This window comes from Passer domesticus, chromosome 1 (assembly GCF_036417665.1).
Source record: "Passer domesticus isolate bPasDom1 chromosome 1, bPasDom1.hap1, whole genome shotgun sequence".
NCBI classification, from domain to species: Eukaryota; Metazoa; Chordata; class Aves; order Passeriformes; family Passeridae; genus Passer; species Passer domesticus.
Genome location: NC_087474.1, coordinates 45343560 through 45366768, shown reverse-complemented (window position 1 = coordinate 45366768; position 23209 = coordinate 45343560). Strand labels below are relative to the sequence as shown.

At 34.0% G+C, this 23209-nt stretch overlaps 1 protein-coding gene across 9 annotated transcripts in view; it reads right to left on the bottom strand.

The window, feature by feature from the left end:
• Positions 1–23209, bottom strand: part of BBS9 (Bardet-Biedl syndrome 9) — a 286276-nt gene that overhangs the window by 195164 nt on the left and 67903 nt on the right. For 8 of the 9 annotated variants that reach the window (XM_064417632.1, XM_064417641.1, XM_064417658.1 and 5 more), the window contains 4 exons: positions 23048–23188; positions 20791–20886; positions 16431–16603; positions 14464–14616 (listed from right to left, as the gene is read on the bottom strand). In XM_064417632.1, coding sequence (XP_064273702.1) covers positions 14464–14616; positions 16431–16603; positions 20791–20886; positions 23048–23188 — 563 coding nt within the window. Of the gene's footprint in view, positions 1–8541; positions 8679–14463; positions 14617–16430; positions 16604–20790; positions 20887–23047; positions 23189–23209 lie in introns of those variants that run through there. The other variant, XM_064417689.1, reaches the window with a different exon arrangement.

Sequence of the window (23209 nt, the reverse complement as noted above, 5' to 3'; positions counted from 1 at the left end):
AGTGCCTTAATAAGACACAGAAAAGCCTCTTGAAACAGAGATTGGAAGAGCCTGGATTTTCAAATGCATTATTTTATCTATCCTTCACCCGATATGCATGCTATTCTGAAAAAGTAACATGCACAGACACCTAGCCCCTCCATTTGATCCACAACCAAAATATAAAAAAAAAAGTTAAGAGATAACATAGGTTATTATACCGTTCACAGAAAATGAGACAAGACTTTGACTCTCTTTTAAAAAGATACTGCAATTTCTTTTATGAAATGTTACAATTCAGTCGCATTTGTTTCAATTTTAAAAAATGAACAAACTTACCTGGGCTAGAGAACAGACCCCAGCTTGTGCTAACAGTCAGAGCTATTAACTCCCATGATAATTCATTCTGGCTGAGGTTCTGCTCCAGAACAACCAAAACATGTTACACAAATTAAATGTGACCTCCTACTACAAAAATGCACCTGTGATCAAAACAAAGTGTTCTGACTTTTTCTTTCTTTCCCTCCTCTCCTCCCTCCCCTCTCTCCAGAGAGTAAAGACTCCTTTGCAGTCACCATTAACTTCCAAAAAAAAAGAAAAAAAATTAAGGAGAAGTAAATATCACAGATTCAACTGAACAGAAATATCACAGGCATGTTCTTGCAGTCTTCCAAGGGCAATGAGGAAAAGCCTTCACTCTTAGACCTGTCTTGGCTGCTGCAAACACAGATGTTGGCACTGTCCCCAAACACAAAGCATGCTTTTCAGTTTTACTAATACCTGCTAAAATTGTATCTTGGCATTTTTGCTAGTAAAGAAAATTAAGGAATGGCCCTTCTTAATGCTTTGTAATCCACATAAATATCAAAAACTCTTCTCAGGGAAGGCTTTTCACAGAGCTTTTTTTAGTATTGCAAAAAATATAAATAAATAAATAAGTGAATAAATAAAAAACAGGTCCACTTAGGCAGTCATTGTCTTTACAGACAGACTTGCTAAATCCAAACCCAAGAATAAATACAGACAATAAGCAACAAATCACTCAAACCTTTGTATGAATAGTAAAGTAATGGTTTCAGAGCTTATGGATACAGAATGTATAAACAGCGGCATAAAAAAGAGCACACAAAAAGAAGTTTTCAGATCAACTATCTACTTCAAAGGTTGAAGTACTTAGCTAGAACTGACCAGGCGGACCAGTCTCCCTGTAAATTCATTGCTGGTATTCCCCTATTTAACTATTTTTGATAAAAGGTTTAATATGTTTCAGGAATTAAAACTGATTTTTACAGGAACAAAAGTATACACTAGAGGACAAATGTTTATCTGTTCCATAAATGGGTTTCCCACATAATCAAAAACACATGAACAAGATGAAGATTTGCATCAATGTATTTTCTCAGTTTACCTCTGTTGTCTTTGTTAAAAATAAAGTCAGTGGTATTACAGCCATACATATAAATGGAGAGTTATACTTCAAACTATAACCAGGCCAGTCTGCAGTTTTTAACCTGTAATGTAAGAAAGTGTATGGGAAGAATGGGTGAAGAAATTTTTTTGAGACATGGCTTCCAAAGGCAAATGGACAGTGCAGACAAGAATTCAATAACTATGTAAGGAGAGCAGCAGTTAGGTACTGGGTAGGAATCAAGTCAGACAGACAAATCTGTTGTAAATGAGCTTCCACTACTGTGAATCTTGAGGGGAAAAAAAAAAAGACAAAAAAAAAAAGACAAAAAAACAGGATGCCTTTGCATATGACAGGGAGTTTAGCATTACGGAATTCTGACTGATTGCAATTTTAAATTATAATCTCTTCACATGGTTTTATACTAATTAAAAATAGCAAAAGACAAAGCAATAAAAGAGCAAAAAATACAATCTAGTGGATGTGTATAAAATACTAAAGATTAAGTCATCCTGCAAGATGTTAATAACTTCTGCAGTATAATTTCTGCATACAATTAAAAGACCAAAGAGAAGTGATCTTTAAATTTGTCAGAAAAGACAACTCATCAGATGTTTTAATGAATATTATTTCTTGTGATTCTGATCAAACAAAACAGCCTTCCTCCCAAAGGAGATAAAAAATTGAAATATAGCTATTAATAGCCAACAAGTAATCTGCTTTATATTTACTTCCACAATAAAAAGAGAAATTTACTGTATCAGATGCTTATAAAAACTAAAAGGAATAAAAGAAACTAAAAGACATAGACCATGTCAAAACACAATAGTCCTTTTCAAAATACTTATTTAAGACAGACTTTCAATTACCTACTGAAATGCAACAGACAGCTATTGAAATGTTCATTAAGAAGAAATGAAAAAATAAGGAAAATTCAAAGAAGTTAAAGCACATGAAGCACGTAATTTTCTCAGAAGTCTGAAGTCCTAAACACATTACAACCAAGGCAAGGGCTACTGTTTTCTTTAACATGACAAATCTATTTAGCTAGCAAATATTTAACCAGTAGCTAGAGGTTGCTCTTTAAGTACTAAATAATGAGATGTAATTAAGGTAGCAAAGGCAAAAGGTTACTAATTTAGAGCATTTCTATGGAGTAGTGTTTAAATTATAGGTTTTATACAAAACGCATGGGCCAGTGCACAAGAAAAAAAATCCAATTTTAACGGAATGCAGAACAAATTAACATTTTAACATTATAATACTACTCAATTGTATAATGGGATTTTGCTAAGTGTCACAGAACAGAAAATAAAAGTAACACTCCAAGGTATGCTTGTTAACCTCTTCAAGCTAAATATATTACAAGCCTACTGACAGCAGTAAATAGACTCATTGTAACATGAAAGACTCTGAATTCAAAGGCCTTTAATAGGTGTTGCTTTTTCTAAGTAGACTAGCCTTAAGAATATAAACAATGAACAAGATAAAAATTATGTTATCCATTCCAATACTTTCAAATTTCCTAAAGGGAAATGGAATTATTCCTTTAAAAATACCATTTTAAAAAATCCAGTTCCTGTGATATAAAATGTCTTTTTCCATATTCTACTTCCCATATTACAGGAATTTAACTGGCAAGTATAGCCTTCAGCAGCCATACATACAGTTTTCTAGGCTCACCAAGAGGCTTTCTGGAAAAAGGACTACAGTTGTTATGGCCAAACTCTGTCAACTCAACATTTCAGGGTCCTTGTCCATCCAACATGAAATTCAAGCAAACACCTAATTTTAAGGTATCTAAATAACATTAAGTCTGTATCCAAAACAAATTGCTAATACTAAACGAGGAAATTGGCAGTCACAAAACTTTATTAAAGAACTCAAGGCAAGCAGAATGGGCAGAAGAGTCTATTTAATAAAAGCCTGAAAATATTTTGTCTGCAGTTATGATACTCATCATTACTGTCTTCTTCATTGCTGACTTCTGAACTCCACAGTTCATTATGCCAAATTTTCCTTCATTAACTGACTTTCCCCTTTTCATACTGGTTTAAACTATCCACAACAGAATAATTATAGGCTTCATAATGTAGAAATACTTACTCTGTAGAAGTTAGTAGTTTAGCAAAACTGAGATATAAAGTTAGTTAGTAGTTAAGCAAAACTGAGATATAAAATAGACCTCTTGAGATGCCAACTGGCAGGAGGAAATGGAGAGGAAAGTTCTTTTCTCTTTTGTTTTTGTCAGTTTACAATTAAACCAACAGTTTAGCTCCAACATAAACTGCACCTTTATTAAAAATATCTAAACTGGGAGAATGACCACACAAGTTACATTTTTCTGCAGAAAGGTAGTGGCTAAAGCAGCTCTGAGCTGACTACAAGGGACACACAAGGAAACAGATTTTTATTTTTTAGTGATAAATCACCTATACTATTTTTGAATTTGTTTTTTCTTTAGGAATCCACAGTCCACTACTATACTGCCTCTAGTAAGTAATACCGCACAGATTCTTCACTGAGCTGAACAGGAGTGTGCAGAGCAGGGGACTGATAATGTGAGGTCTTATTTCCACCTCTGACACGGGTCTATACAAGTCATCTTGGGCCAGCCATCACCAGTGACTAAATCAAATTTCACACCTGCAAGACTACCCAAGAAGAACAGAATATTAATTTAGATACTAATTCTCCATAGGGTAATGGAAATAAGTAGCTGTTCAGACTGATGTAAAACATTTTTAGCTTAAGTTAGCAGACAAAATAGCTTGGTATTGCTAGGTTTACAATACAGCTACAACAGCAACCAAATCCACTTCAATACCCAACTGATACCAAGATCTGCAAGCATTAGATGAGTAAATAATTTAACTATCAAATTCTTATTTCCCATGTGGTTCTTGGTTTTGTTCGGGGAGGCGGGCGGGGGGGGGAGATCTTTTTGGTTGGTTTTAAATCTGAGTTTGGCATAAAATGCTATTGAATTACATTAATTACGTAGCTCTCCCCCTTAGTATTTATTGTTGGCATACTGAATGTATAACCAGGCATTTCACTGAACCCAAGTATGAAAGTCTGTGAAGTATTTATTCTGTGAATTTGAAACCAACATATAGTTGCATCTATCCACAATGCAAACCTGTCATCTACTGTATATCAAAGAAATCAGTACACTTATCTTGACCTTACATCAGAAAATTATCTACTTCAATGTTATTTCAGCTATCTGAACGCACTGCACTCATGTACACACTGGTAAAACAAGTACAGGAGCCATCTAAAAAACTATTAAAATTACATCCCAGGCTACCAAAAATGCTCATAGTACTGCACGCAGAAATTGATAAACATGTCACTTAATTCATCATACCTGGACTATTCAATTAAAATGAGAAATTTCACTAAGATCATGTACAGAAACTCCCAAAGCAAACACTCTGACTTCTACCAGATACACTCAGTAGTTCTTAGCTATATATTCTTTATGCCTCAAATGCTTCCATACTACAAAATTACAGAGCTGATACAGAAAACTTTCTAGGCATTATGAAATAAGAGTATTTCCCTCCTTCCATGAAGATGGTATCAATTTTTTTATTCAAGTTTTGATTGCATTACCACATCTCACTTCCTCCCTAGCCTATGGAGTGAATTTCACTTCTCCCAGTGAAAGAGACTGTCAATGATTTAAACTTCAACAAGGGTATCCAATAATCCAGATTATCTGATATGACATTTCTTTCAAAGAAATAAAACTTAACAGTATTCCTTTCTTGGGGAATTGTAGCCAACCAGTTCCATTTTCACTCATTCAAATGCCCACAGGCTCCTTCAGTCCCTACAGAAAGCCCTCATATATGGTCTGGTGACCTCATATTAAGCTAAGGACACAAGGTCTACCATTACAAGGGAATATTATTTCTTCCCCTTCAACAAGTCATAAGCCAATGAAACAAATGTCACAGAAAGTGCCAGAGTATGTTTACATCACAAAAAGTGACAAAAATCACTTCTTACTATTGCCTTTATACACCAGTGGGTACAATCTGCCCATCCCCTGAGGACTGAACAAAAGACGGGGGAATCCTTCAATAGGTGACAATGGTGCTATAGGTCTAAAGTGGGAACCCCATCCCAAGAGGAGTGGGGGAAAAAAATTCATAAAAATCACACCTCTGGTCCTTTACTGATTTGAAGGGAGCAGTGGGTGTTCAAAGCTGGCTATTCACAGTTTCAAGGGGAGTAATTCAGTGGACAGGGCTGTAGGACACAGCACAGTGTAGCTGGAACCCTCCTATGTGGAAAATATGACAGACCAGACCGAATGCAGTCCAACAGACTCCAGTTAAGGCACTCTCTGCCATATCTACCCACACAAGAACATTTTACTGCCAATCTCCTTCTCTTGTGATGGCTGTGCTGTTTCCTGCTTTACATGTGTCTAATTCCCTCCACAAAATAAAATTTAAAAAAACTTACTGATAATGTGAACAATTTACCTATTTGTCCCACAAACCAACTAATCTGTCAGGAGACTGTCCCACACTGAAGTAATTGCTACCACAGACCAAAATACAGAAGAGTTTTGCCTGTAATCCTAATATATGCTTCCCAAGAACAGCTAACTACTTTCAGACCTTTTTTTGGAATATATCTTGTAATAAAAAGGGGCTTTGATGATATTGTAAGTATTCCACTGTTAAAGTTAAATAAGTCTTAAGGAAATAGAAACATAACACTATTTGAACACCAGTAAAATTGAGAATTTTAATTATATGTAATAGCCAACAAGCTGCTTCTAGTGGCTATGAAAAAACTACATTTAGCAGAAACAGCAATAAAAGAAGAGAAGTTAAATATAACTCCTCCAAGGAACAGCATATTTATTCAAGCCAAAAAGAGCTAATTTATACTATGGGTGTAGCTCTCACTGACATTATCTGGGGAAAATGACTATTACAGGAGAGAGTGTGATATATAGCCTTTGAGTCATGCATGATAAACCCTAATGGGTTTGCTTTGAGGTAAAAGTCCTTACTAATCAAGTAATGAATCATTCCCAAAATGTCAAGTTCCCGAGGCCTCGTGTGTCAGAAGTGCCACTGGAGAGAGAATACTCAATCATTAACAATCACTTCTGAGATTTTTATCAACTGATTAATAAGCAAGGAAAAGAGTTAAGGGGCTTGAACAAAGAGTTAATGGACCTTTAATGACATTCCCTGTGTTTTAGTGAACAGAACATATTGAGTTTTATTTGCCACTGACTACAAACCACCAACGATCCAAGTGCTCCACACATTGCAAGTGTTAAAATACTGCAAGGAATAGTACTTTGCCTTTCCAAACATTAGAAAATTGTATTTACTTTAAAAATTGTAAAGAACATACTTACTTTGTATTACACGTTACAGTATAGTAAATTACAGATTAGAAAATATGAGACTGGCTTCCTAATCAGTAGATGGAAAAGAGATAGAGAGAAAAATTAGGAGATTATATTTTTTTCTGCAGTATTTTAGGTGCCAGACCTGTCAGTACCAACTATCATAGAAGTAGAAATTGGGATTTAATATAGACAATACTAAAAAGACACCTAGGAAAAACTCTGAGGACTAAAACGAAGATATGATGAATTATGAGTAGTTATAGACACGTATGTGCACATGTGCACAAACACTAACATCTAAGGAGGGCAAAGGCATTTGCCTTCAATATATTTGCCACCTTTGTGCTGAAATCATTATGGAAATATCAACAGAAATTACAATATCTAACCTGATAGATAGTCTGAAACCACCAAGAATCACTAATTTAGAGTATTTCTAGCTGCCTTGAACAAAAAAAAAAACTGTCTAGCCAGAAGTCAGCTCAATCATGTGAGTCTCCAACCAAGAACCAGAAATGACAGACTCCAAAATCAAATGTAAGGCTGTCATTTGATAGCTGGGGGAATCTTATTCTGAGAGCAAAGAAAAATGGGAAACAAAGAAAATAGGAAGCAAAGAGGGGAGAAAGGAAACACAAACATAGCAACAAGATTCAAATCCTCGATGCAAATAACTTTGGACCTTCCACTTGGAGGAGCTCTCTTTTCCATACACTTGTCTGTGTTTTTCATTGTAACAAGAAAATTCATGTATACATGCACATTTAAAATTCCTTCACAGAATTATAAAGTACCATAAGTGTCAAATACATATTCTTTCAGGGGGAATTCAGTACCAGGAACTGGACAAAGGTTAATGAGTTGTCACTAGTTTGTTCATTGGATTCCAGAAAACTCTGAGCAGAGAGAGATACAAGATCAAACTTAGAGCATGCACCTAGAAACCAGAAATACTGCTTGGTACAGTCCCCAGCAGCACAGCAAAAGACTAAAACAGAGCTGCAGAGAATGAGTAGTCATAGAATTACTCCACACCAGCTGAAAGACAGGAGATGGAGAACCATCCCCACCAGGGAGCCAATAGCTACATCAGTGCAGTACTATGGGAAGGTGTGTTAGTACACCTTTATGTTTGACTTTGACACAGGTGTAAAGCCTCCAGATGGCCTCTCATTCACATCTAGCTGATGCTGAATGCAGGTGAATCAGATGTGTCACAATATCCCCAGCAAAAGGCAAGCCCTTGGTCACTGGGCCAGAACCCCATGTCATAACCAGGCTCTCAGGAAAAATGAGGGCTTAAATCAGCCCATGATCTGTTCTGAAAAGTGATCACAAGTGTTCCAAAAGGAGGACAAAGCATGCTAACCTTTAGATATTTGTCAACTGTTAATTGGTTTTTATATGAAGTGCAAAATTTCAGAGAGGAAATCATATCATTTGGAAGGTACAATTCGGAATCAAGTAGTTCTTTCAATCCTGTAATGATTTACATCCAAAACTAACTTTTTCTGATAGCATCAAATACTCTAAAATGGATAAGAACCAGTACACGGTATTTAAATACATAAAATATTGCTTAACAAGGTTGCAACACTTGCTTAATCACAAACCACAAGAAAAGAGAGACATAACATGTATGATCAGTAACACTGGGCTAAAAATTCCTCACAATTGTCTGGTTAAGTAAGACGTGCTCAGAGGGATTCTAAGTTCATTTAAGTTCTGTCCAAAATTTAGTTTAATTACACATTCTGCTGAAATCTCAAGAAACATATTTAATGCATTTCCCTTGGCCTTCTAAGTTTGCTCAGGGGATGAAAAATATTTTCTTTTGCTCCATACATTTAATTTCAAAAGTTTGTTGTATCATAGCTTTCTTTTTCTGGAGGCTTTTATCTAAAAAAAAAAAAAATCAGTTAACTGTTTGACATGAGCTGCATGTTATTTGAGCTTCAAATCTGATCTTACATGCTTTAATTGTGTGCTGCTCTGAATATTTTTCTTTTTTTTTTAAGAAAAAGAATGCCACAAATGTAGCTTTTGATTTGATTACCAAAACATCAACTTTTAAGACCGGAGATGAAAATAGATTCTGTCATGTAGTACAGCTACTCATTCTGAAGATGACTGGGACTGAAGAGTTCCAAGAGGATCAAAACAGTTGCCAAAAAAAAAAAAAAAAAAAAACACAAAAAAAAAAAACCCACCACCCTACATGAACAACAAACAGCAGAAGGACATTTAAGCATCAATCTTGTGCTGCAACATAAAACTATGGCCAGTCCTAAGTTTTTGCAGCTGGCATTCATAGGGCAGTAGCTTAAATTTCATCTCAAAACCATGAGATAGTACATCTTTCTGTTTACATTAGGCTATGTCAAAGAAACATCTGTGTAATGAAGTTCAGAAAATATATGCACCTTTCTTCAAAACTTCCATATGAAAGAGAAAGAACAAGTCCTATAACATTACTAATTAAAAGAACCAGTGCATTCATTTAGAGACATCTGGCTTCCAAATCCTCAGCAAAAATGCATATTTCTTCAGAAGACTCTACTGAATGCTCCAAGCTGCCCAACTAACTTCCAGGGCTGTATGTGAGGGGGCAGCTCACATCCCAGACCTCAAGGAAAAGGGCTACTCTTATCTGTGGATAAAGCTTTCCAGTAATAGGCAACAAATTCCTATACAGTTTACTGCCATTAAGTAATTAAAATGGATCCTCCTGATGGAATTGCCTTCTTTAGTCTAAATGAGGAATCATGGTATCTCTACCTGAAAGCAATTGTGTTTGTTGATGATTTTAACAGACTGATGACAAAAAGCTACACTTACTTTCCAGAAAGGAGAGCAGATGAGGGAAGTCACACTGGAAAACAAATCTGTAGGAATTGTGTTATTTCATACTACCTTAAAAGAAAAACCTATGAGCACTTCTTGAAATTGTTTCAAGAAGAGTTTTTAGGTGAAAAATTCCCATGTGCATTTATCTCTTCAAGATGTAATTCATGTACAGAACTCACAAGATGCAAGACAAGATAAATACAAACTGTATACTAAATACGGCAGAATAATCTGGACAAATTCTAATTGTTTACTGAGGAGGATCAGGAAATCACATTGAAAACCACCTCATTACTACTTATAGCCAACTACTTATGAGAGACAGGTTATTCAATACTAAAATAAATAAGATTAATACAGAGGAATAGCTGAATTAGGAGAAAATAAAAGAAGCACATTTTCAACATCTATTACTTCTGGTTAGAAAAATGTGTTAAATCCTTTCAGTAATGGAAGATGGTCTCAAATTTATAAAGTACCTGAAGGAAAAGCTAAAATGCATCACTGATCTTAAGAAACGACCCAGTTTTGAAAATACACAGTTCTGAAGTCTAGATGTCTAAGGCTATGGAACTGTGCTGGCCATTTATGTCAGATTTGTTCTGTCAGTCCATTCCTAGAAAGTGTCATTTCCAATGACCACACAAAACTTGAACATGAAGAACCAGAAATCATTCAGTTCCTCTATATGTGATTTTTAAATTTTATTTTAATTAGCAGAATGGGAGGGGAGAAACACTATTCAATTGTTTCTACTGAGACAGAGGGCATCCTCCCTCTTGTCTGGGTAGATGACTGCTGCCAGTCAGCACTAATTCATGTGCTGGCTTGACAGTGCACAAATAAGCAACTGCCAGAGGAAGACTGGGGCCAAGGGTAAAGGATAAGATCTCATCATTAAAGCACAAGAAAGTCAGTGGTTTTCCAGGGTGGGGATGAAGAGACCTCAGAACATGGGGAAACTTGAAGTACTGCACAATAGTGCCATCAAAGAATAGGAAGGGAACTATACAATATATGTATAGTAGGGAAAAATCATGGAAAATCATGATTTGCCTTGTTTTTTCTGACTTTTTTTTTTAATACTAACAGAAGCAATGCAAGGTAGAAGTGATTGCTTTATAATTACATTCTTTTTTGTAAACTGGAACTGCTCAGTCTTGTCTCAGATTTATGTTTTAAGTATTTAAAAGTGGCTAAAGAACAGTCAGTGCCCTGGGAGAACCCCACCCCATATTTAAAATTCATCCTCCTCCTTCCCTGAAAGAATGTAACTGTGGTAGGCTTCCAGACAGGGTTAAACACAGCTTACAGATAAATATTGCTTATATTCAGCAGGATAAAATCCATGTGCGTTGAAATAAGAAATTGAAGCATCTCATTTTTATGACATTTATTAATTCCAGCTTGTACCTGGAAACCCAAGTAATGTTTGCCAGGAGTCAATGCATGAAAATTATGATTTCAGGGTAAGAACCTGCAGCTACTGCCAAACTATGAATATTTTTTCTATTATGACAGAAAACATATTGTAGACATAAAAGATTATTAAACTGCACTTTCAAGCAATAACATGTCTCTGGTAGGGGAGCATTATACAAAGTACGTGGTGTTTACAACAGCTACCATAAAATTTGCTGCAATCTCATTTCATATTTGAAGTCCATTAAACTACAAAACATATCTGGAATCTCAACTACCATTCAATGGCTTTTAAATGTATCTTATTAAAATCCTTTCTCAGACATGTTAGCAGCATGTCCAAGTGTACTGCTAAATTTTTTTAGCAGACCAAGAATTTAATGGCCATATAAATAGCATCTATTTCTAATTGATAGATTAGAATAGCACCTTCCTACAAATCCTCCTTAAGCATCATGGGAATAACATTTCCTATTTCAAATGTATGAGACTACTATGTACATAATAGCTTTCCTTTTCCTTCCAGAACGGAACACCTGATGTCACTATTTGTTAACTGTTGGTAACACTCACTTGAATCTATTTAGATCTAAAATATTACTTCAGAAGGTGAAATTCTAGAAGAAAATGTAAACAAGACTGTAAAACTAAAAACAAGCTTTTTGTCATTGCACACACTGATGCCTGCTTACACATTTCATTACTGTCAAGATGGAAAGTAAAGCTAAACTTTCCTTTAATAGACCAATCAGCAATTTTATTGGGGCACTAAATATGGTCTGCCTTGTTGGCAATGTACAAGGATTAATGCAAAAAATTACTTCATAAACAGAAATGCTTTTTATCAGGGAATGAAATGCAGATTGATTAATTTTTTCCAGTTTAAAATCTATATCTTTGGCATTGTACATTTAGCTACCTATCACGGAAAAACAATTGTTACTTGAAGCTAAAAATCTGAAAATTAACATTTACAATCTACTTAAGTTGTAAAATTTGGATCAGTTCAAAAATTCATAATAATTTTCAGGTGGGCAAAGAAACCATACAGAACACGTTTAAAGTAGGTATTTATCACACCTAGGCAATGAAACTACATGAGTTGAATATTCATTATTTGATTTGTATTTAAAAAGTTGTTTATAAAAAGGTTATACATCTGCAAGGAAATACAGGCAGCAATACAAGGCATCTTTTTATCTCAGTGGATTTGTAGAGGTTATAATACTAAAGTTTCTATTTTTAAAAAATCTCACACTATAATAATTATTCTACTAAGAATGTAATTCATATAGTGCCCAAGTCCTGCCAATTCTGTGTTAAAAAGACTAATAAAATCACACACTCACTAACTGTAAGCCCCTTTCTGCTCTAGATGAAAAGGTTTGAAATACTCTATAAAACCAAAATACAGACATTTCCCTTCTGAGCACAAAACACAATGTGAGAAGTAAAAAACCTTGCTTTGCTTTGCACATAACAATTACTTTAGAGAAAAATTAGGGAATAAAACAAGGCAATTTTTTCTTTTCTCATTATAAAAAATATTTAACATAAGAGACAATATGAGATTCTCAGACGATTATAAGAAAATAAAAGGCATATTTATTTCAATGTCTAAAAACTACATGCCTAAAAGAATTTTTAGAGTGAGACTTCATACTGTTCATATTTAAACAGCCTCATTATTCCTTTTCAGAAAACATATTTATCATATTTTGAATACCTCAACTATTTGCATTAGACATACTTGTTCAAATAAAGACAGAATATGATACCGAATAAAAATAAAAAATAAATAAAAATTTAAAAAAAAAAAAAAAAAAACCCAAGGTCTTTTCTAATACAGAAAATGCAACATTGAGCAATTTCATTTCACCCCCAGAGAAGAGTCAATATTAAATCCCACCACAGCTCTCACTTTCAAAATAACACATGCAGCAGTGGGGTCTCTATGGCAATCACCATTTTTACTACACTTTGTTTACAGTAACAATAACGACATTTCTTTTTTGGAAGGGGATTCCCACAAAGAAAAGAAATTACAAAGGAAATCTAGCAAGAAATCTACCAAGTTTAAACAATTATGAGAAACTGTAAACATTTGTTCTTTGAAAAGAAATCTTTTTCCTCATTCTTCTTTCAACTACACTAACTCGAATTCAAAAAGCCTACAACAGTAATGTTAAGAACAGCACCCATCTAATGTTGGTTTTAAAGAGTTTATAAACTAAGCTTTGGCAAATATGCATCTATTTCAACAACCTGACTTATGCCATATTCTCAGAATTCAGCTTTCAAGTCAACTACACAAGAAAAGTGTCAAGCACATTCCAGTTGCCCTTAAGTTTAAAGGTAAAAAGTTCTACACAGCAAAAGCAGACTCAAAAAACTCACTTATGTTAATCTTTCAGGCTTATTTAGTCATGCCATTTCAAAGTGTTAAAGAATAACCCATCTAGCACAATACCTAGTATTTATTAAAGCAACCAGAAAATCCCCACTTTCAAACTTAAGTCATTTCATGTGAACTCATTAAAGACTGGAAAATTACTGTGAACTCAGTACAGACTGGAATAAAGCAAATCTGACTTACATATAAGCATACATGGAAAGGCAGTTTTGTCCAATTTAAAGAAATGTTTTCTTAGATGAATAGTAGGGGGAAATACCTTTTCTTTAACACCTTTGGATTTTAGCTGTTGTGATATACAACACTGCAAAGGTAAGTCTTTTTTCCAGTAAGGACTCTAATTGTGACTCAGCTTCTCAAACAAGGAATGTCAGAAAGTAAAATCAGATCCTCCAACAGAAAAGCACAAAACATGTAAAATAACTTCTTAAGAAAAGGGACACATCATTAAAAGTTATTCTAAAGCAACACAGAGCTGAGGCAGGAAGAAAAATTGGTTTATTCTTTGTTCAGAATGGGGGTGGTTTGGGAAGCATTTCTTTTTTAAAAACACTGTTCTTCTGCAGATATCACATTCTGAAATGATTAGAACATAAATCCCCATAGGAAGAACATGGTCAGTCTCAGACAATTTTGTTGTGAATGTTACCCCAGCCAAACCATTCCACCAGTTTACAGTGTACCATAAAATATTTACACAAGCTATGAACTATAAAATATTTTCACATGAACTATAAAATATTTACACTATCAACATCAGTTAGGAAAGAATGATGTGCTGTCAAGCTGGTATGACCCAGGAGTAAAGATTCTGTGGTCACAGATTAAATAAAACTATTGCAAATCATCTGGAAAGTTACAGGGACTATTAGGTTAAACAAATTACTGCTTCCTGGTCTCTTGGATGGTAAATGTAACCAGGAAAGCATAGCTTATATGCTTTAAGCTGGGTTTTACCAACAAGATAAAGAAAGGTTAGGCTCATAATCAAACTGTACTGACCTCTCTGAATGTTCCTTCTAGCAAGGTGTCCAGATGTTGAAGAGGAGCTGGAGTTTTGTCTTTGAATCGTGTCAGGAGTCGCCGCTCAATAGCTCGAAACTGTACAGCCCTTTCAGATAACAGCTCCTGATACTTCTCAGCATTCAAACGTAGCTGCAATTTAAGGGGTTTCAAGAACTCAGGTTAAGGGTCATATACATTCATGCATGCACATTCCAAATGTGGAAGGAAGGACAGGAAAATTTTTGAGACAGAGTGTAATACTCAAATACTCAAATATTAATACCATTTATGCCAGGTTCATACTTTATACACCTTGTGAAGCTTAACACTTTCAAGAATTATCATTTGCCACTGAAATCAAAACTAATAGTCAACAACCACAATAACCTGTGAAAATACATAAATATCTCATCTAGAAGCCTATTAACAAGAATGAAGTTTCAGCACCAAGACACAAAGACTTCTTCTTGGTTTGGTGTGCTATTTATGACACATGCACAGTGTACTGGATTTGATATTCATTGCAGTAGAAAGCAAATAGTTATTCCCTCACTATGAATAGAAGTACTGAATTCTGTACTGATTGAATGATTGTCTTTTTCTGAATTTAAATCCTTTTTCCCTTTATCTATACTGATTAGCAAACAGCCACAAAAATCCTTGAAGTGTTCACAAAAGAACATTTAAAAGATAAAATTATTAAAAGATAAAATAAGAATTTTTATTATCTGGGCACTTAATGTACACTTTCCAGTACACACCTCAAAAATAAAAATTACCAAAGATGAGTCTTTCAAAAAGCTGTGATACCTATGTACAGCTGATGTTATAGCTAGCAGAAGAAACATCAAGACACGCAGTTTTCCAAATGCAGCCAAAAATACCCCAAAATGAAGAGAAAAGGAAAGTTTCTTAAATTTACATACCAGATTATAGTTAAAAATAAGCAAATGTCATTCTGTCAGTACATTATTATGAAAAACAGTTCAGAGGTGCTAAGGGAAAAAGCAACACTAAAAAGTTTTAATAGAAGTAGTAGGAAAAAAGAGACATCTCAGGTAAGGGATAACTCAGGTAATTTTCTCCTAAGCTTGCCAAAAAACCAGTATGTTGAAACTAACAGGGATGGAAGCATAGGAATGCCTTAAATAGATCATTTGACATTTTTTTAGACCAGATAATTACATTATAAATTCAGAAACTTCAAGAGCCAGATGCAATATAATTAGAGTCTAAATTATCATCCCAGAAATCACACCTGTATTTTGAATTTCAATGTATTTAAGCTTGCTATACAATCTAAAGAAGGCTAGGTTTAAAGTATTTCTATTGAAAAAAGTCACTTAAAAAAAAATCAACATTTTTTACTCTTAAATCAGTTGAAAGACAATAGAATAACTACTCAAGAGCTTTAAATATAGACCAGATCTCAGCTGACTACTCAAAACATCCCAGAAAATCCCAATGACACCTTCCATCTTTCTGGGTAATGACAGCTCCACCATACAGAAAATGTGGCAGCATGAAGAAACATCCAATAGTATTTCTCATTCTTGCATACATATGTTGCTTTTGCTCAAATCTATGAGTTTAACAGAAACTTTCAAATAGCAATTCTCTCTTTTTATTGGAAAGGTATGGGGGAAAGAATGCATGTATTTTATTAGCTATTTCTACAAGCTAGTTGAACTACTGGAGATTTTTCATTGTCACCTGCATGGCCAAACAGGAAAAAGCAATTACATTTCTTTTATTTCTGGTCTGGCAAACTTCCTTGAGCCTCCAATGATACTTCTACGAGAGCAGTTTTTTTAAAATCTGAAGGGACTTTCCCTTAGATAGAGCTTTGTATTTTCTGAAAGTCAAATGCCTGTGATACTGTAGTTACAATCTGATTAATCATTGCACTAAAATCCAATTTCAAACTAGCAGACCATTAGCAAGTCACATTTTATGTAACATACCTCAAAATGTCGATCAATCAGTTCAAAATATTCTTGCAGGGGAATTGAACCAGAAAAGGAACATGCAAAATCCTTGCAGCTTTTCTTCTTGAAATGCTCTTCTAGTCGGCGTATGAGCTCTTTTGTTACCAGCCAAAGGTCTTCCAACTGATCACTCTGAATCCTGTATCGTTCTTTGAGTGCAAGAAGAAATACAAGACTAATAAACACAGTTTTCTGACACATAAATTCGCTATACAACAGTTTAGCTAACACTCAAATAGAACTAGTCAACTGTATCCAAATCTAAATGAGATTTTCTTCAGACATGTACATTCACTAGTGTTAAAGAAATACTTGGAACTTACTGACTGTGCTATGCTTCACTTTAAATACAACTAATATTAATAAAAAGTGATTCTTATCCAACTACATACTATAACTTGGTAAAAATGGCTCAATGTAGAAATGAAGTGTGCTAATACAAACTGAAGTGAAAAAATAAATCCTGATAGCTAGTGTTATCTGTCCCAGCAAATTCATTTAACTCATCAGATTTTAGTGAATTGCAAAGTACCAGGCTAGTGGAATGAGACTTTATTTCTAGTTCATGTTTGTATAATCCTCTCTCCAGCTTCTATGAAATCAAAATTACTATTACTTTAATTAACAGAACTAACTGATACTAACAAATAATTGTTGAGAAAAACATTGTGGAAAATCATAACAGCCTTTTAATTTTATTTTTTTTTCAGATAAAGCATTTTCAAACATTAGTTCCTTACATCTTTTCATTACACATCTGCCAATAACTAACAAAAAAGGATAGATAGAAATGTAGCTATGAGAACTTGACACAAAATCATTCCTTTTTTTTTTGCCCTTGTTAAAAAGGTCCACAGTAAATCAATTCTTTTAAACTTGAATGTACTTATTTTAAATTTTCTCAACATTACTAATTCAAGATTGTTTGACATTACCACTGGCATCATTCCCGGGATATGTATTTCACTGAATACCGAATGACAAATTCTGTTTACAGTGTAACAGGAAAGAAGCAAGTTTTATTTAAAAACATGCTTGTTAAAGAAAAGAACACCATCTGCTAAAGATAGCATTCGACCTAATATCCATTTTTTAAACACTCACAATGTAATGGCTGGACTTACTTGGATGCATCATCATACTTTGCCTTAAGTGATTTTTCCTTGACGGAAATTAGCTCAGATGTTTTCAGGCCAAATCAACAGTCATTCCATTTATAATTGACATATCTAATACATTAATGGTTTAAAATGGACAAAACTAATTTCCTCCAAATTGCACATTTAGTTTCCATACACTGTTTGTTGGTCAATACAAACACAATCTAATTTTACCATGGCCTGAGTAGAGATCATTGCAGTCATTTGCTTTTTTGTGATGTTCCAAGTCTCAAAAAAGACAAATTAGATTTGGAAACATTACAAAACTGAGACTCTTTTGTTAAACTAAATTCATGCTTTAAAGAGAAATACAGTGAAAAAGAAAAAAGAAATAACTGTGCTTCTGTTCATCCCATGCTTTTATGATGGTTAACCAATTGCATTAGTCTTTTTGTTAAAATAAGCTTCATTACAGAAAATTACAACAGATTTTCAGAAATTTTTATATCAGAAAAGCAGGAAACTGACAGGCATCAATAAATTAAATAGCTTAAAAAGTCCTTTCACACTACAACAGGCTGTCCAAATAGTACAACGTGTATTCGGAATAGCTGTTCTGCCAGTAGGAACTTTAGAACATTCAGTTCACTTCTCAGCTAGGAAACCCACATCAAAAGAAAAACACCCCAGCCACAGTTAGCAGTCAAGCCTTTCTTACACTTTGATTAAAAGACAATTTTAAAAATTTCAACCCAAAAAAAAATGCCTTAAAGTCTTAATCTAGCTGGTGCAACCTACTTTTTAATATATATTTTCTGTCAAGATGTACTTCAGGCTGGGCTTCTTTGCAGCAGTCTTGACAAGTTGAAGTAATATCTTGAATTGCTACACTGGTTAAAATGCATTAGCTAATAGAATTAAAAACTAACATGAAAACAGATGTTGCTCCTGTTTGCAGCTTCAACAATGAAACCCAACTGAACCTGATGTATTCAGGTTCATTACTACATGCAGCTCTTCCCATTCAGAACTTAAGGTCCATTTGATAAGGAATATTGGAAAAAGAGGTCTTCTTCCATTGTCCATGACAAACTCCTTTCATGGAAAACCAGAAATAAGATTTGACCTTTAAAACTTCTTTTACTTTTCTGAAACACCATTACTTCTAGTAAAAATTTATCTACACATAGAGGTTTCTTTTTGAAGAACATTTTCTCAGTTAAAATGCCACATAAGCACTTTTACAAAGTATAAACTCAGTGTTACATAGCAAAGTACCTATCAAATAATACATAATTTCATCTACATTCATTAGTTTCACAGAAGATCTGCTCAGTCAAGCACAATCATTTCAGTATCATGATATTCTAGCAAACAATGCTTTTGTATAATCAATAGTCTCTGTTTATAAAAATATTCTGAATTATGCTTGACTATCAGAGTTTTTACAAATATTTATCTTTAAATAAGTTTTAGTTAGTTACATTTCAAATTAGCAAATTCCCCTCCAAGACCTTCTCTAACCAGCTCAGTTCAATGCATGAAGTGGATGCTGGAAGCAGGCTGCTCACACAGAAAGTGACATCATACTACTCATTTGTTTTCCAAAGTTAAGATTCCCATACAGAGTAAATGAGTAGCCACACTAAGAGAAACAGATATTGTGAAGCTCCTTTGTAAAGTGAACTTCACTAGTAAAGCAGTGTGGGAAAGTTTATTCTACAACTGCAAGTGTCATTCCTAGCTGGTGAATAAACAAACGTGAGAGGAAAAGATTGAACACTGGGGGTAGGGGTGTGTGAGATTAAAAGTTATGGCCTTCAGTAGAAACTAAAATATATTCATTACACAGAAACAAATTTGTCCTTACAGCAATCAGATTTAACAACTATGCAAGAAAAAGTCCAAATCAAAGAATTAAACTTCAATCCAGGAAAGTTATGTGTAAATCCTTTCAATTCTTTAGTTTTTAAAAACTATCACTGCACTTCCAGTTTAATTGAACGTGTTTAAGATGTCCTATTTAAAGAAATATTAAAAACAAAGTAACAATAAAACAGCATGTAAATAATTCATACAAAAAACAGTATAGATATATTTGATCCTTAGAAATGTAAAACAATTCTTGGTACAATGAAAATTACTCTCCAGATGGTTTCTGTTTTTAACACATATGATTACATTAGAAAAGGTATTAAATACTATCTCATAGCTCACAGCTGACCCCATCAATATTTATACAGCCCATCACAAATATGGATTTCTGAAAACAGTAAGGAATATTATCTCGGTGTTGAAAAAAATTTCACATCGACAAACCAAATTGTGATTTTTTTTACTCAAATCAGTTTCTACAAAGTATTCACACAGTGTTCCAACTGAACCCTCTGCAGTGCACAGTTGCTTTTCTAGCTTTTCAATTTGTAGTCTGCTGTATTAAATGAAGACTTTGTGCTCTGCTGGCATTGAAAATGCTAAACACAATCAAACTTATGTGGTTCCAAGGCACATGCCAAGAAAGAGTTTAGCAAGTTGAGCAGTTGTACACAGCAAGATCATAAACTCTTGAAAATTAAGAGAACCTATCTCTTTCAAAGAGCACAAATTTAGGTGGCTGGAACAAGACTATTTAAATCACTAACTGCCCTATACAAGAGATACTGGATCAGCTAACAGCTTATCTACATGCATGTTCATACACTCTTTAAACATAATAAGAAAGATCTTGAATCATAATCTCTTACTTACAAAGATATACAGGCACCTAAAGAGAAAAGATGGGCATTTACTCAGATGCAGAGAAGCAAGTAGGGTCTGATGCCAATTTAAGTCAATGATGACTCAAAGTCAAAGGGAAGTTAGAAACTTGCTTTTTAATCCCTTTCAAAAATTTTAGTAGGTGACTAATTCCAAACACAGATGTTGAAATTCCTTTAAGATGAGGGGTTTTTCCATTATTATAATGACAGTATTCGTTTATGAATAAAAACATTGCTAAAAGCTTTAAGAAATCAAATTTCTTCAGACAACTACCACTGTAGTGTACTATATTTTTGAGTATGATTTTTTGTTTTGTTATACAATTTTATTCTTGAAAGGAGGTAAGAAACCATCAATTAACACTTTGAAACTCCTGTTTTAATTCCAAATCCTTCTTTGCATGATCCACATTCTCATTTTGTACATATTCTAACTGATGATCAGGCTTCTTTTACCCTAATACTGATGGAACTTACGGGATGTTTTTGAAGCAAGAAGAGTGGTTTTTGAACCAGTTAAAAACTGAAATCCCAGAGCATTTGCTTGGTCACCCTCAGACGGATCAACAAAGTCTGAAAAAGAAAGTCAAATACCATTTTCTGTAATTTGACACTGGCACTCAGCAAACCTCAGTCCATAGCCAGGACTATATCAATCTTTGCCCAAGCAATTGAATGTGATCGTTTCCCTTCTGAGGGTTCAAAAGTAACAAATATCAGCAGTTTGCTAAACCCTTCCTTCATTCACTTGTGGAATGTGAGCCACACACTGTTTCCCTCCCCCAGCCTGAAAACAAAATGTTGGTTTCCTAGAGTTCAGTCTGTACATTCTAAAAGAATTGCAATTAGTGTACAGCCCAAAGACTACCACTTTCACCAGATGCAAGGTCACCTTTATTTCAGATATTTATGTAAAACTTTTGCAGAAATTATCATTAAAATGCTTAAATTAAGCCCACTCTCTTTTTAGCTTTCCACACAGAGCAAAACAAACATCCAGCTTGCTAAAACTAGCTACTCTGCAAAGTCCATCCATGCCCACCTTTCTTTTCATTCCATGTAGTGGATTATACTAGTTTAAAAGGTTTCATTTTAGAATACCATCTTTTTAAAACTATTCTTTGTCACCACAACTCTCACTACTTCTCCTGAAAATAAGGCAAAACAGGGAGAAGAGATACAACTCTTATTGCATTCACCAATTCAAAGGTTGTTTACAAATTACATCATAATAATAAATATAAACATAATAAACAGCATACTCTTTATTTAATCACTGTAAATGGAATGAACAGAAATCAGAACATTTTAATACCTTCTTGGTCCTGTGATTTGTTTTGTATTCTCAATAATGAATCCTTAGGCTAAAAGTAAAATACAATGTACTATTCTGAAAGCATTACTGCTTAGCTATAATGGAAGCCCATTATTAAAACCTCAAAACAAAGACTCTTACAAAAAATTGTTGCATATCCACTTGAGAGAAAAGCTATATTTACCCTTAAAATTGAGAGAATCATGCTACAAAAAAAAAAAAAAAGAAACAACAACAACCAACATACAAACAATACAAACAAAGCCTACATCACTGTTCTCAGACAAATATATTATATAAACTTTTAAAGAGATGCAACTAATTCTTAAAAATACAATAGTAAAGTTGTTGGGCCATACAGCTCACAGCAAATTGTTCCAGAACCTTAGTCATCTGAATTTCTAAAATTTAATCACTGCCGGACTGAAGTTACTCACAATTACTTCATAAGCCCTGTTTATTAATTTCTTCTTGTGCTAATATGATAATCTAGACCCATGATATAGCCACAAAATTTACTGAAGTCTGTATTACCTTTTTTTTTGCTTGTGTATTATTAAATTAGTCGCTTTCTTTTAATTCTCTTGAAATCTCTAGATAATATTTTTCCACACTTTTGAGTTTTATACATTATATTGTATTTAATATCAGTAACTAGCACTCAGCTTGCCAGTGCACAGTAACATGATATTGGTTTCCTGCATGGAAACATTTTGTGTAATACATTCTCAATTTTTATTTGTTTACTTATAATTACAACATATTGTACCACAGAGTACTCCTGTGGTAACTTCCACCTCCTCTCTTTTCGAATTGCAAGTGCATAATTACAGTAAAACTTATTTTCTTAACATTACACTTTATAGTACTCAATTTCATTCTTCTTCCAGTCTTAAGAAGAAATTAACTTCTCCTTCATGCTACTTTAATATAACGCTGAATAGAGAACATAGTTTGGGTTTGAACATCAGAAAATAATAATATATTTAAGTATTTTTTCTTCAAGAAGGTGACTGAAATTATTTAATATAATCAGCTTCAGATTTATATATCAAATACTCCACAAGTCATCCTCCAAAGCAAATGGACCCCTTACATACAACATTTACCACTTCTGCTTTGCCCTGCTCACCTTTTTTTAAATGAATGCCCATGATTTCACCATTACAACACTGCTTAAACGATTTCATGTAAAATTATTGTCTGCATACATAAAAATTATATATATACCATGTAAAGAAATCTGCAGTTTTACCAGAAATGGGTATACTACCCCAGGTGTATTATTGTTGAAATATTATGCCATCATTTCTTCCAAAATATATTTTTCAATATACTAACAGAAAATTGCTTAATTACTTCACATGGACAAATAATTCCTGTTGGGAGCTTCCAACTCATTGTATATTTAAAGCCTACCTGGAAAAATGGTGACAAAACTGATGGGAGGTTTGTTGGTATCAATAGTTAGCTTGTGGTTTGCTGCCTTTGAAGGTTGAGCTGGAAAGCAAACTAACTTCAAAGGCAGACTGAAGTTACACTGTGAAACTCTTGGTATTCCTAAAATGAAAGAACACATAT